The following is an 18,127-nucleotide window of genomic DNA, read 5'->3' on the forward strand; positions in this document are numbered from 1 at the left end:
GGGGTTCCAGCCATCCTTGCCCCCAGACCTCCCCGCCCCTGACACACCATCATAATTTATATAAATAGAATAAATTTCACGGGTTCTCCCGACCCCCGGGGGGGGGGGGGGCAGATGGGCCTGAAGCCCGGCGGGGGGAGTGAAGGGGGTGGTTAAACACTTCCGAGGATCCTCCCCCTCGCCCCCCCCCCTCCGGGGCACCCTCTCTGATCCCCCTCTCCCCAGCTCCGCAATAAATTATAGTTTTAGGAAGGAAGAACGCAGGAGATGGTGCAGGGGGAGACCCGGGGGTTGAGGGTGGGGGAAGGGAGGGGCAGGGAATGGGGTCAGAGGTGAGGGGCCGAGGAGGAGGAGGGAGCTGGGGTGGGGGGGGGGCATTAGCTGGGGGTCCGAGGGAGAGAGAGGAGGGATGGGGAGGATGAGCCGGGGTCAGTGGGGAGACACCTGAGGGTCAAGGAAGAGTAGGGGGGGGAGGGCTAAAGGGGTGGGAGCTGGTGCAGAGCCCATTATCTGGTTGGGGGGGACCCGAGTGAGGGGAGGGTCTGGGGGCGGGGGAGGGTGATCTGGGGTCAGTGGGAGGTCACCTGAGGGTCGAGGAGGAGTGGGGGGGGGCTAAGGGGGTGGGAGCTGGTGCAGAGCCAATTATCTGGAAGGGACGAAGGAAAGGGACCGGGAGGGGGTCCAGGGGTGGGGGAGGATGAGCCGGGGTCAGAGGGGGGGACCCATAGGTCGAGGAGGGGGCGGGAGCTGGGGCAGGCCTCATTATCCGGGGGGGACAAGGGGAAGGGACCGGGGTCCGGGGAGGAGGAGGGTTGGGGAGGGGAGTCCTAGGGGGAGAGGCCGGGGTCCGGACCCGGGAGGTGGGGGATCCAGAGAGGAAGGGGTGGGGGGGTCTCAGATCTCCAGCAGGCTGCTCTGCTCGGGACTGGCCTCCCGGTCCTCCCCGGGCCTGGGGGGCGAGGCGGGCGGCGGGGCCGGGCCCGGGGTGGCGGGGCCCGCGGGGGCGTCTCGGTCCCCGGCCCCGCGGGGCTGTGCGGGCTCCGCGGGCTCTGCGGGGGCTGGGGCGGGGGTCTCGGCGTGCGTGCGCTGGTGCTTGCTGAGGTGGTCGCTGCGGGTGAAGCGCTTGGAGCAGAGGAGGCAGGTGAACTTCTTCTCCCTCGTGTGGGTCCGCACGTGGCGCTCCAGCTCGTCGGAGCGGGTGAAGCGCTTGCCGCAGAACAGCCAGTTGCAGACGAAGGGGCGTTCGCCCGTGTGCCAGCGGAGGTGGGCCTTCAGGTGCGAGGCCTTGCCGTAGACCTTCCCGCAGCCCGGGATGTGGCAGCTGTGGATGGGCTTCTTGCGCAGGCCCGCCGCCCCCGCCCCCAGCCGCTCCAGCTCCTGGCAGTTGGGGCAGTCGCAGGTGGACCGGCCGGACGCGCCCCCGCCCGCCCCGTAGCCCCCACCTCCTCCTCCTCCTCCTCCTCCTCCTCCCGCTCCTCCGCCGCCTCCCCGGGCCGACTTCAGCCCCGCGCCCTCCAGCGTGCCCCCGTTGCCCACCGCCTTGGGTTTGTACATGTCCTGGGTCAGGACGTGCTGACTACCCCCCAGCGGAGGAGGCGGCGGGGGCGGGGGCGGGGACCCCAGCCCCGGGTAGGGGCCCGGGTTGAGCGGGGCGAAGTCAGCGGGCCCGTAGGCCGGCAGCTGGGGGTTGAGGGCGGGCTGGGCCGGGGTCCCCTGCAGCCCGTCGCCCTGGGCCTGGGCCTGGCCCGGGCCCAGCCAGCCGCCTCCGGCGTGCACGTCCCACCAGGAGGCCGGAGGGGCGCCGGCCGGGCCCGGGGAGAGCCCCGCGTGGATGCCCGCCTTGTACCAGGAGCCGTAGGGGTGGGCCGCCATGTCCAGGGAGGTGTAGACGCCCGGGAGCCCGTCGGGGGAGCCGTGGGCCTTGGGCACCAGCAGCCCGCCGTCCTGGGGCCCCGCGGGCCCGGCGAACGAGTGGGCGAAGGGGCCGTAGTCCCCGCCGTAGCCGGCCGCGGGGGCCGGGGGGCTGCCGGGGGGCGACAGGAGCCCGTTGGCGCCCGCGAAGGGGCCGGGGTAGGGGTCGCCCATGGCCCGCGGCGGGGCGAGCTCGCCGCCCGGCGGGTAGGCCTTCTTGGGGCCCGGCTTGGTCGGCGTGGCCGAGTCCCGGAGGGGGCTGGAGCTGCCGAAGTTGCCGCAGGCCGCCGTCAACATGGCCAGAGGCCGGGAGCCATAGTGGGCTTCGTCCTGGGGAGGGGGGCCGGGTGGGGGGGTGGAGGGGAGAGAGAGGAGGAGGTGGGGTCAATCAATCGATCATATTCATGGAGCGCTGACTCCGGGGACAAGCGGCCCGGCGTAGTGGTTTGCGCCCGGGCCCGGGACTCAGAAAGTCCTTGTTTCTAATCCCGGCTCTGCCCCTGGCCTGCCGTGTGACCTTGGGCGAATCGCTTCACTTCTCTCGGCCTCAGTTCCCTCACCTGCAGAATGGGGATTAAGACCGTGAGCCCCATGTGGGACGGGGACTGAATCCAACCCGCCTTGCCAATATCTACCCCAGCGCTTACTACCGTGCCTTGGCACATAGTATACGCGCTTAACAAATACCCCAGTTTTTTTTGCTTTGCAGAGCACTGAACTATATGGGGGATATAGGTGCTCAGTACAGGACACAGGCAGGAAGAGAAAGATTGGGGGGGGGGGAGAGTGGCTGAAAAACCGCCCCCCCATGGTAGTAATAATCGTGATATTTGTTAAGCACATATTAAGCGCTGGGGTGGACACAAGCAAATCGTGTCAGACACAGTCACAGTCCCACGTGGGGCTCACAGTCTCCATCCCCATTTTACCGATGAGGGAACCGAGGCACGGAGCAGTGAAGTGTCTTGACCGAGGTCGCACGGCAGGCAAGCGGTGGAGCCGGGATTAGAACCCATGGCCTTCTGACTCCCACACTTCCCAGTGGGTGGCGGGGAGTCGGGTCTGGCGGAGAGGAGAGGTGGGGGTTGAGGAGGCACTGAGGGGAAGAAGACCCCCCCCTCCCTAATTGGGGTTGAGAGTCCTCGGAGCTCCCCCCCAACACATACTCATTCACACGTTCCCAGGGGGTCTTCCGGGGTCCCGGCTGAGGCCGAGAGGGGAATCCCTGGGCAGTGGGGGACCCCCAACCCTCTCCCCCTCGATCACCCCACCCCGAGCATGCAGCGGGGTAGGCGTCGGGGTCACCCGGCCAGGGTCTTCCCGGGGCTGGGGGCGTCACCGGGTGGGCAGCAGGGCCGGGGGGTGGTGGGGGGCGGCCGTGGCCGCCCCTTTTCCCGCTGGGTCCTTGGATCTGTGGCCTTTGAACATTTGATCTTCTCCCCGACCCCACAACACTTACAGACAGATCTTTAAATCGTTATAGATGATTAATGATTTATTCCTATTAATGTCTGCCTCCCCCTCTAGACCGTCAGCTCGTTAGGGGCAGGGAATAGGTCTGCTAATTCTGGTGTAGTGTCCTCTCCCCAGCGCTTAATACAGTGCTCTGCACATCATAAGCGCTCCATAAATACCATTGATGGAGCAATTATGGACATATCTTTAAATTATAGATCTTAAATTATTTATTCCTATTACCGTCTGTCTCCCCTTCCAGACTGTGAACCCACTGTGGGCAGGGAACCTGCCCCCCAACTCTGTTGTGTTGAACTCTTCCAAGTGCTCAGTACAGTGCTCTGCACACAGCAAGCGCTCAATAAATACCATCGACTGGGTGACGATGGACGTATCTTTAAATTATAGACGATAAATCATTTATTCCTATTAATGTCCGCCTCCCCCGCTAGACCGTCAGCTCGTTAGGGGCGGGGGTCAGCTGATTGCCGAATTGTCCATTCCAGGCGCTTAGTCCAGTGCTCTGCACATAGTAAGCGCTCAATAAATACTATTGAATGAATAATTCTGTTGCATTGTCCTCTCCCAAGCGCTTAGGACAGTGCTCTGCACATAGTAAGCGCTCAATAAATAATGCAATTGATTGATGGATTGGGGGGCTCCGTCAGGAAGCAGGGTCAGAACCTGCTGACCTCTGGGAGCCCGGCACAGAGGCCCCGGGGACCCGCTCGGGTCCGGAGGGGGTGCTGGGACCCGGATTCCTGGGTCCCCCCCCAGGTAATGAGTCACCGTCTGTCCCCCTTGCTCACCCCCCGCCATCCCACCACCACCACCACCCCGCCCATCCGCTTCTGTTCCCTTCCCCCTCTGTTTAAAGTTCGTCCCGCCACCTCCAATTACTGCCGCCGTCTGAGGTCGGGCTGACCCTGGGGGAGGCACAAATTACAGGCCCCGAAGGCGCCCGCCGCCTCCCGGCCTCCCCCCAGGCCTCCCCCGACACCCGGCCTCCGGCTCCCTCCGGCCTCCGGCCTCCAATTCTCTCCAACCACATTCTAGAGTAAACCTGGAACCTCTGCTCCCTCTCCCTCCGGCCCACCGTGGGGCCTGCAGTAGAAGAAGGGGTTGGGGGGGCTCAAGGGCACTGAGAGAGATAATAATAATAATTATGGTATTTGTTAAGCGCTTACTATGTGCTGAGCACTGTTCTAAGCGCTGGGGCAGATACAGGGTAATCAGATTGTCCCTCGTGGGGCTCACATTTTTGAATCCCCATTTTTGCAGGCGAGGTAACTGAGGCCCAGAGAAGTTAACTGACTTGCCCAAGGTCACGCAGCGGACGAGCGGCGGAGCCGGGATTAGAACCCACGACCTCCGACTCCCAAGCCCGGGCTCTTTCCACTAAGCCACGAGAGATGGAGACCGGAGAATCGGGGCAATGGGGGGAACGGACGGACCCTAAACCAGAAGCAGAGAGAGAAGCAGAGTCACACAGAGGGAAAGAGACAGGTACGGAACCAGAGTCAAACAGGGGGAGAGAGACAAGCGCTGAACCAGAGACACACGGGGAGAGAGACGGGGCCTGGACCAGAGACATACAGGGAGAGAGGCCCTGGACCAGAGAGTCACTCAGAAACAGATTGAAATGGGAAAGAGAGTCAGAGATGCTGAGAGTCAAAGAGAAGGGAGATGGGGAGCGAAGGCCGGAGAGAGAAAGAGACGGAAATCATGGGAAGAGAAAAGGGAATAAGAGAGGCAGGGAAGGAAAAGGAGGAGAGAGAGGAGGAAACCCGGGAGGAAGGAGGAGGAGGAGAGCTGGCCTCGTCTGCCCCAACCCCCCTTCTCCCCGTCCCCCCCTCTCTCCCTCTCCCCGGCCGCCCCCCGGCCCTTCCCGGCTCCTCTGGCTTTCCTGCGGTTGGTTTATCTTTAAAAAACGCCGACGCCACCGCCCGTCCCGCCCGGCCCTCGCTCCGTGGCCGCAGGGGCCGCAGCCAAACCCCCGGGGACCCCACCCAGCCAGGCCTGGGGCCGGGGGGGCCAGGGGAAGGCCAGCCCCCCACCTCCAGGACTCCTCCCGCCCGCTGGGGTCTGCAGTCCTGCGGCCTGGGGCCTGGGGCCGGGACCCCCCCCCCCCCACGATCCCCACAGCCCGATGGGGTCTAGGGGGGGCCTGGGGTCTAGGGGGGGAAGCCTGGGCCCTCCGACAATCTGCGCGGAGGTGGGGAGGGGGCTCTTGGGTCTTCTGGGGGGAGAAAGGGATTTTTGGGTCGCCCGTGGGCAAGCATGGAAGTGGGGAGGGGGCTCCTGGGTCCTCTGGGGTCAGGGACTGGGGGAGAGGGATTCTTGAGTCGCCCGTAGGCAGGCATGGAAGTGAGAAAGGGTCTCCTGGGTCCTCTGGGGTCAGGGACTGGGGGAAAGAGAGATTCTTGGGTTCCCCGTGGGCAGGCATGGAAGTGGGGAAGGGTCTCCTGGGTCCTCTGGGGTCAAGGACTGGGGAGAGAGGGATTCTTGGGTCCCCCCGAGGGCAGGCGTGGAAGTGGGGAAGGGTCTCCTAGGTCCTCTGGGGTCAGGGACTGGGGGAGAGAGGGATGCTTGGGTTCCCGGTGGGCAGGCACCAGAGGAGGAGGGAGATTCTGGGTACTTGGTTTGGGGGAGACTCCTAGATCTTCTAGAGTCAGGGACTGGGAGAGAGGGATTCCTGGGTGTCCCAAAGACAGGCCCAGAGGCCGGGGGGCGGGTGCCCGGCCCCTCCCGCAGCCCCCCACCTCCTCGGCCTGACTCTCCCTCACCCCTCTCCCTCTCCTCCCCCTGGACAGCACCACCTCAGCCTCCAGATCCCCTTGCTGACATCCCAGAGACCAGCCCGCCCCATCGCTCCCCCGGAGTCCTTCAGGGCTTCACTCCTGGGGAGTGGGGGCCGGGGGAGGGAACGATGATGATGACGGTATTCGTTAAACGCATACTACGCGTTGAGCACTGTTCTAAGCGCTGGGGTAGATACAAGGTCATCAGATTGGACACAAGTCCCTTGATTCTATTTATCGTGATTATGTTGTCTTGTTTTTGTCCGTCTGTCTCCCCCGATTAGACCGTAAGCCCGTCACTGGGCAGGGATGGTCTCTATGTGTTCCCAAATTGTCCATTCCAAGCGCTTAGTACAGTGCTCTGCACATAGTAAGCACTCAATAAATACTATTGAATGAGGTCCCCGCCCCCTATGGGGCTCACAGTCTCAATCCCCGTTTTACAGATGAGGAAACTGAGGCCCAGAGAAGTGACGTGACTTGCCCAAGGTCAGCCAGCGGACCAGCGGCGGAGCCGGGATCAGAACTCAGGTCCTTCGGATGCCCCGGGCTGTAGCCATGGGGCAGCGTGGGAAGAGAGATCCAGGCTTCCGGACCCCCGGGGTGGTTTCTGGTGGGCCCTACCCCGGCCCCGGCTCTGGCTCCCTCCCCCGTTCCTGTCCAATCACCCCCCTGAGGACCCCCAAGGGACAATCCGCAGGCCCCAAGCCGGAGGGAGCTCCCAGGCCTTTGACCCTCTCCCCCTCCAAGCTCCCGCTGGACACCAGAGTTAGGGGGAACTGAAAGGGGGAAACAGCAGCTCTCCCCTCCCACCCCCCGTCTTAGTCAATCGGTCGTATTTGTTGAGCGCTTACCGTGCTCAGAGCCCTGTACTGAGCGCTTGGATGCAACAGTAAACGCATTCCCGCCCACAACCCCACTCCCCTGGCTCTGTCTCCACCCCTCGTCTCCCACATGGGTACATCTCAGGAGGGTGGGCTCTGCTCCAGACGCCCACCGCGACCCATGAGCAGAAGGGGGTGGGAGCGGAAGAGCCTGGTCTCATTCCCCAGTCACCGCCCCCTCCCCCCCGCCGGGCCCCGGAGCGTCGGGAGACCCTCCCAGAGGTCATTACGGGGGCCGCCACGTCGTTGTGGCCCTGGCACGGGTCCCCTGTGCCCCGTCAGTCACCCAGCCCCTCCTCCCCTCCCACGCAGGCACCCGCAGCAGCAGCAGCAGTATTGTACATTCCAAGCGTTTAGTACAGCGCTCTGCACATAGTAAGCGCTCAATAAATACTATTGAATGAATGAATCTGCAACCCCCCACCCCTGGGACTCTAGCCCTTGGCCCACCGGCCCCACTGGGGGAAGGAGAGAGACCCTGGACCCCTGACCCACCACGGTCTCTCTGCCAGGGCCAGAGAGGAGCCAGAGGGAAAGGCCCAGGTCCCCCGGCCGCACACATCCTAATGCACGTACACACACTGACACACGCCATATACACATGGGCTCACAGATTCCTAGACTCACGCTCCGATACTCTCACACACACACGCGGATTCACCCTTGGACCCCCAAATATTTCCATCTACACCCCTACGGCACACAGACCCCCATGACGCCTCCCCAGCCTCCTTGAAGCGCGCACACCTCGCACCCGGACCCACCCTCCCAGCCGCACACTCTGACACGGATACACACACGCGCACACGCAGAGGTTGTCCGGCTCAGACCGCGCTCCCAGACAAACACGCTGACGGGCACACAAGCCTCACCCTGTCACAATCACACCCGGAGAGGCGCCCGGACGCAAATAGAAATCTTCCAGGCTGCGGCCTCTGGTCCCAAGCCTGTCCCTGGTCGGGGGGGCGGGGGGGCGGGGGGCAGGGAATGGTGGGCTTCACCTCCGAACCCACCCACCCGACCCGGGCGAGACGTGGGGTTGGGGAGAGGCGGAGCAGAGGCAGATGAGAAGAGTCAAAGTGAGGTTGGGGTCCCTCCGGGCCCTCCCCCGGTTATCACTGGACCACTGACCTTCTCTCTGTCTCTCTGTCTCACCCCGATTTGGGAGCCAGGGACTCTGGGGTCCTGCTGGCCAGAGAGAGGAGGGGCGGGAAGTGGCCAGCCGGGCCCGGCCACCCACTCCCAAAATAGCCCCGGGTAAGTTTGTCTTTGCCCGAAAGCTAAATATTTGCACGCTGGGCGGACAGGCGGGTGGGCAGGCCGCAGATGAAGCTTCACCGTCCCGTCCCCTTGTCCACCCCCGCCACACACATACACGCACCGCTCCCCCAACCCCAGCCCGTCTCCGCGGGAGCCCCCGGCCCGGCCCTTCCGAGCCCCCGGCCCACCCAGCCCGGCCCTTCCCGGCCCCGACTCTTTTCAACCCTCTGATCTCTCCTACCCACCAGCGGGCTCCCGCCCCCTCCCCACTCAGCCCCTCTCTCTCTCCCCACACACGCAAACGAGACCCAGATGCCACAGGAGCTGAAGTCCCGGGAGCGGGGCGGCAGGCCCAGCCTCTCCGACTTCCCCACTGCCTCCCCATCGCTTCCCCAACTCCTTGCCCCACTGACCCCTCTCCCTCCCTCCCTTCCCCTGCCCCTCTGAGCCCTCTCCCCCATCCCTCAGAACCCCCTTCTCTCCCTGCCTGCTCTCCTGACCCTCGTCTCCCGGGCCCATCACCCCATGCCCTCTGACCCCTCTCTCCTTGACGCCCCCATCCCCACCCTTGCCCCCATGGCCACCGTCTCCCCTTTCCTGGCCCTTTGCCCCCCGACCCTTCCTCCACACCCCCCACTCTCTCTCCAGGCCCGTCCCTCTCTGCCCCTTTGCCCCCCACCTCCCCCTTTCCTGACCTTCCCATCTCTCCCCTCTCCCCCTCCCAGCAAGGGTCAGGGTGGAACGGGCAGCCTCTCCCCTCCCCACTGCCCCGGCCCCTGACTGGGGATGGGGGTGGAGGTGGGGGAGAAGGAGGGACGAGGGGGCAGTTACCTCTAGCAGGGAAGACGCCATCCCGGGGCTGGGGCGCCCTGGTCCGGGGAGTGGGGAGAGATGGGGGGGGGGGACAGAGACAGAGAGAGACAGACCCAGCCGGGGAGAGCGCGAGGGAGGGAGAGAAGATTGGGGAGAGACGGAGTCTAAAGTTAGAAGGAATTGGGGGGGGGGGGGGGGAGAGAGTCAGAGGGTGCTGCTCTCTCTGCCTTCAAGATCCTCCCTCTAATTACACCCTTCCAGTCCTTGTACAGACTGGGATCCAATGGGGATGGGGCGAGTCAGCCTGCCCAATTTCGGCTTCAATTCTCCCCAAAGAGGAACCGGGTCGGGGGGAGGGGGTTGGAGAGAGTGTGTGTGTTTGGGGGGCGGGGGGGGTCTCAGGGGACCAGGTGGGAGGGGGCGATGGGCCCTCCGGGTCCCGGCCTGGGGAGTCCGGGGTGGAGGGCGACAGGAGGGGCTGCGGAGAGGGGACGGAGGGGCCTACCTTTCTCCGGAGGGGAGGGGGGGCTTCCGCTTCTGCACACCTGGACGCCGCCGGGGTCGGGGGTCGGAGGTCGGGGGTCGGGCCCGAGGGTCTTGGGGGGGAATCGGACACCGCTCCGGTTCTGGTGCTGCTCCAGCCTCTACTGCTGCCGCCGCTGCTGAGAGGGAAAAGGAATAAAACCCCAAACCACTAATTAGAGATCCAGGGGGTGGGGGCGGGGGGCGGGAGGGGGGGGGCGGAGGAGTCTCTCACAGACACACACACACACACACATACGCTCAGGCACACACAGCCTGTCACACAGAGAGCCCCACAATAACGCCCAACACCTTTGCCACACAAGAACGGCTCTCGGGCGCTCGTACCCGGCGAGGGTGGCGGTCCAAGACGCGCCCTGACACCCCCAGCTTCACCCTCCGCACGGGGGCCGACCGAGACGCGGCCCGCCGGACGAATGGACGGGCGCGGGCCGTCGCAGGGACCCGCGGGAACGCACGGCGGACTGACCGGCAAGGAGTCGTCCACGGAACCGGTCTCACACACCCGAACCCGTCACCCTCACCGGGGCCCGATCCTGCAGGCGAATGTACGTGTGCTTACACACGCTCAAACACACACAGACACACGTACACAGGTCAACGTACCCCTCCTCTCCCTAACACTCAGGGTTAGACGCTCTCTCCCACGCACCCCCGGTCTGGCTCCCAGGACCCCGAAGGGCGCGCGGCTGTGCAGTTGCGTGTGTGTTTGTGGGGCTGCGTCGTGTGTGTGAGGCAGGGGGGTGGACAGAGGTTCACCGTTGGGTTCCCAGGACTCTGGAAGGGGTTGGGGAGGTGGGGTGTCCTCAGAACTGGTTATTCTGGAGCCTGGGAAAAAGAAGGGGAGGGGAACCGGGAGGAGGAAGGGGAGGAGGAAGAGCAGGAGAAGGGGAAGAAGGGGGCAGGGAAGAGATGGGAAAAGAAGAGGGGAGAGGAAGGGAGGGATGGGGAAGGGAGAAGGAAAAAGAGTACAAGGAAGGGGGGGAGAGAAGAGGGGAGGGGATGGATTTAGGAGAGGGGGAGAGTTACAGAAGTGAGAAAAAGAATGACGTCTATGAGGGAGGCCGGGAGAGACTGCAACGGAAATCAATCGAGCAATCTACGGTATTTATTGAGAGTTTACCATGCGTGGGGCTCTGTGCTAAGCACTGGGAGAGTACAACGCAACAGAGTTGGTAGACACGTCCCCTGCCCACGAGGAGCTTACAGTCTAGAGGGCCCTTCCCCTGCCCGGTTGTCTGACTGCCGACCGATGGTACGTATTACGCGCTTACTGTGCGCAGGGCGCTGTACCGAGCGCTAGGGAGGATGTAATGCAATGTGACGAAGGGGAAGGGGGGGAAGGGAGAGGAGGCGAAATGGTGGGAGAGGACGGGGGCCGTGGAGTGGAGAGGCAAGGGAGGAAGCGGCGTGGCCTGGTGGGAAGAGCCCGGTCCTGGGAGTCAGCGGACCTGGGTTCTAATCCCGGCTCTACCGCTTGTCTCCTGGATGACCTTGGACAGGTCACGGAACTTCTCTGGGCCTCAGTACCCTCCTCTGAAAATGGGGATGAAGGCCCCACGGGGGACAGGGACTGTGTCCCACCCGATTAGCTTGTATCTACCCCAGCGCTCAGTATGACCTTCAAAACCCTCCTAAAGTCAGATTTCCTTCAGGTGGCTTTCCCTGATTAATTCCTCATTTCCCCTCCCCTCCGCGTCACCTTTGCACTGGGATCTGTACCTCTTAAAGCACTTGCTCTTCACCCCACCCTCAGCCCCGCAGCACTTAAGTACGTAGCCTTATACTCTGCCATTTCCCCCATCTGTAATTTAATAATAATAATGATAATGATGGTATTTGTTAAGCGCTTACTATATGCCAAGCATTATTCGAAGCACTGGAGAGGATACAAGGTAATGGGGTTGTCCCACGTGGGGCTCTCGGTCTTCATCCCCATTTTCCAGATGAGGTCACTGAGGCCCAGAGAAGTGAAGTGACTTGCCCAGAGTCACCCAGCTGACAAGTGACGGAGTGGGGATTCGAACCCACGACCTCTGACCCCCAAGCCCGGGCTCTTTCCACTAAGCCACGCTGCTCCTCTTATTCTTATTTATTTTCTTGCCTGCCCCCTCGCCCGGAGACTATCGGCTCATTGTGGGTGGAGATTGTGCCGCCCAAACGTATTGTCAGGCGGTCAATCGGTGGCATTTATTGAGCGCTTACCGTGTGCAGAGCACTGTACTAAGCGCTTGGGAGAGGACAGTAAAACAGAGGTGGTAACACACATCCCTGCCCTCAAGGAGTTTGCAGTCTAGCGGGGGAGACGTACATTAAAAATAACCTGCCTAGCACTCAATATTCATTCATTCAATCATATTTATTGAGTGCTTACTGGGTGCGGAGCACTGTTCTAAACGCTTGGGAGGGGACAGTGTTGCAATAAACCAGATGCATTCTTTGGCCACAACAGGCTTTAGGTGTAGAGCTCTGCAGTAAGCACTCAATAAATACCATTGATTGATTGGTGTAGTGAGTGCTTAATCAAAACCAATTATTCTTATTAGGCCGTAAACTCGTTATGGGCAGGGAAAGTATCTGCTAATTAGGTTGTATCGTCCCCTCCCAAGCACTGAATTCAGCGCTGCACACATGGGAAGTGCTTAATAAGTGCGATTGATTGATTGATTGATTGATTGGAAGGGGCCAGAAGAATCTGAGAATTGCTCTCTGGGACTTCACAAAGCCATAGGCATCGTCCCCAGCACGGTGACCTAGTGGAGAGAGCACAGGCCTGGGAGCCAGAGGACCTGAGTTCTAATCCCAGCTCCTCCACTGGTCTGCTGTGTGACCTTGGACAAGTCACTCAGCTCCTCTGTGCCTTAGTTTCCTCTTCTGTAAAATGGGGATTAAATCCTGCCCCCCCCCCCCCCCGATTTAGACTGAGATTCCCATGCGGGACAGGGACCCGATTATCTTGCGTCCACCCCAACGCTGGCAACGGTGTCTGACACAAAGTAAGCCCTTAACAAGTACCCTAATTATTATTAATTGTTATTCCTAGAAGGCGGTAGGATTTCCGGTTTAAACAATGATAATGTTATCTGTTAAGCACTTAGTAGGTGCCGGGCACCATACTAAGCGCTGGGGTACAGGGTTATCGAGTTGGACACGGCCCCTGCCCCATATGGGGCTGGCAGTCTCAATCCCCATATTCCAGATGAGGGAACTGAGGCCCAGAGAAGTGAAGCGACTTGCCCCGGGTCACCCAGCCGACAAGTGGCGGAGCCGGGATTTCTCCCACCGTCCCCCCCGCAAGGTGGGGAGGACTTGCGGAGATCTAACCCTAGTCCCTCTTGCTGCTTTTGCCTCACCTAGCGTGCCTCGATTTCCCCAGGCAGTGGCGGGGCCGGAGGGAGCCCCGAGAGGGGAGAGGCCCCGGGGTGGGGATGTGTGGGGGCCTCTGCGGAGCGGTAAAACCGGCTCTGGTCTTCCCTCCGGGGGCGGGGGGGCCCATCCAGCCCGGGTTGTTCCACAAGCTGTCGGCCCCCCCCTCCGGCCACCCCACCCCTGAGAGGAATGGGGCCTCTCCCCCTTTCTCCCTCCCCCCCAACCCCGCCACGCCTCAGTTTCCCCTCACCCCCCTCTGCACCTAGGGTGCTGAGGGCCCCTCCGGGAGAGGTGAAGCTCGGGCCGCTCCACGGGGACGAGGGGGGAGCAGGGGACGGAACCCAGGTGTTCTGCCTTCCAGCCACACCTGCTGCCCACCCCGGGGTCCTGGAGATCCGGCGGGGCCGGGGCGGGCCCAGGATGGGGCTCGAGGTAGCGTAGCGCGTAGACCACCGGCCTAGGCGTCAGGGTTTTAATCCCGGCTCTGCCACCTGTCTGCCGCGTGGCCTTGGGCAAGCCGTTCTTTTCCGCTGGGCCTCGGCGATCTCACCTGTAAAGTGAGGATGCAGACTGTGAGCCGCACGTGGGACGGCGACTGCGCTCGACCTCATTTCCACGTATCCACCCCGGTGCCTGGCACATAGTAAGTGCTCAGTAAATACCATAAAGAGTATTAGAAAGGGCCCAAGAGATTGGGGGTTGGGGGGAAGGGCAGGTCTCAATCCTCAGGCCCAAGAGTGGGTTAATTTTTTTAATGGTATTTTTTTTAAGCGCTTCCTCTGATCTAAGCGCTGGGGTAGATAATAATGACGGTATTCGTGAAGTGCTCACTGTGTGCCGAGCACTGAATTAAGCACTGGGGTGGAGATGAGCAAATCGGATTGGACACGGTCCCTGTCCCACGTGGGGCTCACAGTCGCGACCCCCGTTTTCCAGATGAGGGAACCGAGGCCCAGAGAAGCGAAGCGACTCGCCCGAGGTCACAGGGCGGACAAGTGGCCGGGGCGGGACTAGAACCCGGGTCCTTATGACTTCCAGGCCCGGGCTCTACCCACTAGGCCACGCTGCTTCCCACCACGGGTTGGGGGCGAGAGGGGCAGCAAGCCAAGGATGGGGGTGGGGGTGGCGCGAGCTCGATATAAATAGCACCTCATTTGGTCGGTTGATTACAGGGCCGAGCGGCCCGCCTGCCCGCCTGGGAGGAAGCGACCTGGGGGTGAGGGGAGAGGCCTGACCTCCGCACCCCCCGACCCCGGCCTCCCTGCCTCCCTCCTCTTGGGGAGTGGGAGAGCAGGGTGGGTAGGGGGCTGAGGGGTGCGGCCGGTTGGGATCTGGGGAACACTCACCCTTAAGGGGACGGGAGGCGGAGGAGCCGGGCGGGACCCATTTCCGGGGGGGCATCGCGGGGCGGGGCGGGGGACGCACCCTCGGTCGACGTAGAGCCGGGGTCCCTTTGCTCGGCGGATGAGAAGCGGGGGCCGGGGGGGATGCCGGGACCCCCGCCTGCTTTTCCGCCCTCCCCGCCGGGGCTTGGGACCCCGAATTCCGGATGCCAGACTCTGCCACCCGTTCTCCCCACCCTGCCAGATGCCAGGGTTGATGAGGCAACGATGAATCCCACGGGGGCAAGAGCCGAGGAGGTGCCATGGGGCTCCCCCCCGCCCCCCAACCCCTGCCTCCTTCCTGCCTGGGGAGGGGGGCGGGGTGGGCCTGGCGGGGTTCTGGCACCGGGCCGGAGGTGGCATGAGGTTGCGGCTGGGCCCTTCCTTCCAGGATAAACCCCCCCCAGGCATCTGGTTTCCATCCACCCCGCTCCCCGCCCTGTGGCTTCCACCTCCTCCCGCCCCCCAGCCCCCCGTCCAGGCCCCTCGGTCTCCACCCTCGGCCACCCAGACGCCGGGTCGGCCTGCAGCTCGGACACCGAGGGGCGAGGGGGGGGAGGGGGCGGCCGGCCCCGGGGGGGGCGGCTCCGGGTGGCGCCAACCTCCCCCGGGGCGCCGAGGCCTCCCGACGCCAACGGGCCCCGGGGCGGCGGGCGGGCGATGAGTTTGGGGTCCGGCTCGGGCCCGGTTCTCGGTTCCGCAGGCCGAGACGGGCGGGGGCTGGGGGGGGACGCGGCTGGTTCCGGGTCCGCGACGAGCCGGGGACCCGTCTCGGTTCTAGGCCGAAGGCCGGAGGTCATTCATTCGATCGTGTCCGTTAGGCGCTTACTGTGTGCAGAGCACCGTACTAAGCGCTTAGGACGATGGTATCTGCTAAGCGCTTACTCCGTGCCGGGCACTGTACTAAGCATCGGGGTGGATGCCGGCAAATCGGGTTGGACACGGTCCCTGTCCCCCGTGGGGCTCCCGCTCTCCATCCCCGGTTTCCAGGTGAGGGGACTGAGGACCGGAGAAGTGAGGCGACTCGCCCGAGATCCCGCAGCGGACGGGCGGCGGAGCCGGGATGAGAACCCATGACCTTCCGACTCCCAGGTCCGGGCCCTCGCCACAAGGCCGCGGGGCTGACGGCGTCGCGTGTCCAGGTGGGTTTTTGGGGCCGAGGCCCGGCGCTTGTCTCCTTCTTGGGGCTGCTGACGGGTGGCACCCGAGGGGCCCGTAGAAATGCCCCCTCCTCGTCTCCGGGCCTCCTTTCCCTCCCCCATCCCCAGGGGGTGTGGGCACCGGTTGGCACCGATTCCCCTCCCCGTCACACACACTCTCACACCTCCAGTGGGCGGGTCCCCGCTCCGGGACAGACCCAGGAATCACTGGCTTCCAGTCCCCAGAACATCCCCCAGAGCCAAAGGGGAAGAGGAGCCGGGAGGGGCTCCGCCGGCAGGGTTCACGGCCGGGGTATGACGGACGTTCGTTCATCGAGCGCTTACTGCGTGCAGGGCACCGTACTGAGCGCTGGAAAGATTCCGACCCAACGGTAAACAGGGCCATCCCCTGCCCGCGACGAGCCGACAGTCTAGAGGGGGGGAATCCCGACGTCAGCGCAAAGAAATGAAATGACAGCTATGGACATGAGTGCTGTGGGGCCGGGAGGCGGGGAGAGCAGAGGGAGCGAGTCAGGGCGACGCAGAAGGGAGAGGGAGGTGAGGAAAAATGGGATTTAGTCGGGGAAAGGCCTCTTGGAGGATATGGGCCTTCCCTCCCGTGGACGCACAATGCTCCCACGGCCCCCGTCCCCCGAGACTGTGAGCTCGTGGCGGGCAGGGAATGTGTCTGTTTACTGTCAATGTACTCTCCCGAGTGCTTAGTCCAGCGTTCTGCACACGGTCAGTAAATCCCGTCGAACGAATACACGCACCCCTACAGTAGCCACAGAACGACACCCACACGCCCATGTTCCGCATCCCCACATTCGCAGAAAGCCCACTCCTTCGTCACCCCAATCTCAGGACGCCCCCCTGCCCTCCGGGCCCCCCGCGAGAGCCGGGAGCACCCCCGCCCTGGACGCTGGGCTGGGGAAGGGGCTTCTGGGCGGGGGACCCCGGCCCGGGGGCTACCTCGCCGTCCCCGAGATGTCGTCGTCTGCCCAACTGTGCAACCTGGCATCTGGGCAGCTCTGGGGTCTGTGCTGCTGAGACCTCCCAGCTCCAGGCCCCCCCAGGCCCGCCCCCGGCCCAGGGAACCCCAGCGTCCCTGCCCCCCGCCACCCCGGGCTGGGTTGCCCTCTCTCTCCTCCCAGAGCCCCCCCCTCCACCCGCCCCGTCCCTCCCTCCCCGCTGACTCACCGCTCCCTCTGGAGCTTCCCCGACCACAGGGGCCTGGAAAAAAGCTTGGAAAGTTGCGCTCACGTCCCAGGCCCCTGGTCGGCCGCTGCCCTCCCCGACTCCCGCCCCCGGCGCCCTCCACCCCGGGCCTGGCCCTGCCGTGCCCCCCACGCACACCTCCTTACCACCCTCCTCCATCCCCGTGCCCTCCAGCCGCCCCCAGCCTGCTATTTCTAGACGGAGGAACGGGAGAGTTGGTCAAGACGGCCAGGGGCCGGCCAGGGAGCGGCCGGGGGCCGGCCGGAGGCAGGGACGGGCGGTCAGGAGTCCAGCCGGGGCCCGGAAGAGCCTCAGCCTGGCCTTTTGGGGAAGATGGCGGGAAAGATGGCAGGGAGCGTCGGAGACGGCGGCGGGCCCGGTCGGCGAGCCAGCCGTGGATCCGGACGCAGCCCACGGCTGTGGTGTGTGGTGTGTGGCAGGGTCCATCTCTGCTCCCACAGACTCCGGCCCCCGGCCTGGAAGCGGGACTCTCGGGTCCCCTGTGGTAAAGTCATCCCGGATTGGACTTGAACCGGGAGCCCGGTGCACATTCCCCATCCCCCGGGGGGGCCCGGGTCCTTCCCGGGGGAAATTTCCAAGCAGGATGGCAGAGGTTGGCAGAGGAAGAAGCGGGGCCGGGACAAAAATCACAGGTTGGCACGGGGAGGGAGGGATCTAAGCAGGTTCTTGAGGAGGAGCAGCGTGGCACGGTGGTTAGAGCCCGGCCTTGGAGTCAGCAGGACCCGGGTTCTCATCCGGGCTCCGCCGCTTGCCTCCTGTGTGACCCCGGGCAAGTCGCCTCACTTCTCCGTGCTCCAGTTACTTCACAGTAATAATGGTACTTGTTAAGCGTTTCCTCTGTGCCAAGCACCGTTCTAAGCGCCGAGGCAGATACAAGTTATTCAGGTTGGGCACCATCCCTGCCCCACATGGGGCTCACAGTCTTCGTCCCCGTTGTCTAGATGAGAGAGCCGAGGCCCAGAGAAGTGAAGCGACCGGCCCAAGGTCGCACAGCAGACATGGGGGGCAGGGCCAGAATTAGAACCCAGGTCCTTCTGACTCCCTTCTAACTCCTGCTCATCCGTAAAATGGGGATGAAGACTGGGAGCCCCATTTGGGACAGGGGCTGTGTCCAACCTGATCAGCTCGGAGCTTCCCCAGTGCTCGGTACAGCGCCTGGCACGTACCAAGCGCTCAACAGATACCATAAAAAAGGTACGTTCACCACCGGACTGGGCCAAGGCTGACCCGCGGGGTCTCCCCATCCTTCGGGCTTCACTTTTTAATCCCTCATTAGCACTTTTTTTTTTTCCTCAGCCCCCCGCCGCCAGCTGAAGCTGGGGGTGGGGGAG

At 63.6% G+C, this 18,127-nt stretch overlaps 1 protein-coding gene across 1 annotated transcript; it reads right to left on the reverse strand.

The window, feature by feature from the left end:
• Window positions 1-429: 429 nt before the first annotated feature.
• On the reverse strand, window positions 430-9,163 carry SP7 (Sp7 transcription factor). The gene is made up of 3 exons (XM_029072932.1): window positions 9,143-9,163; window positions 1,000-2,241; window positions 430-444 (listed from the first exon to the last, which is right to left on the reverse strand). The coding sequence occupies exons 1-3, from the start codon at window positions 9,161-9,163 to the stop codon at window positions 430-432; spliced, it is 1,278 nt and encodes a 425-aa protein (XP_028928765.1).
• Between the last annotated feature and the right edge of the window lie 8,964 nt (window positions 9,164-18,127).

Source organism: Ornithorhynchus anatinus, chromosome 10, assembly GCF_004115215.2.
Source record: "Ornithorhynchus anatinus isolate Pmale09 chromosome 10, mOrnAna1.pri.v4, whole genome shotgun sequence".
Lineage (NCBI taxonomy): Eukaryota > Metazoa > Chordata > Mammalia > Monotremata > Ornithorhynchidae > Ornithorhynchus > Ornithorhynchus anatinus.

Bases quoted from the DNA above. Each gene is read 5' to 3' on its own strand.
- SP7 (XM_029072932.1), bottom strand. From the start codon at position 9,163: ATGGCGTCTTCCCTGCTAGAG. The intron at 2,242-9,142 runs GTAACTGCCCCC...CCCCCTCCCCAG, and splicing joins TGGCGTCTTCCCTGCTAGAG to GACGAAGCCCACTATGGCTC.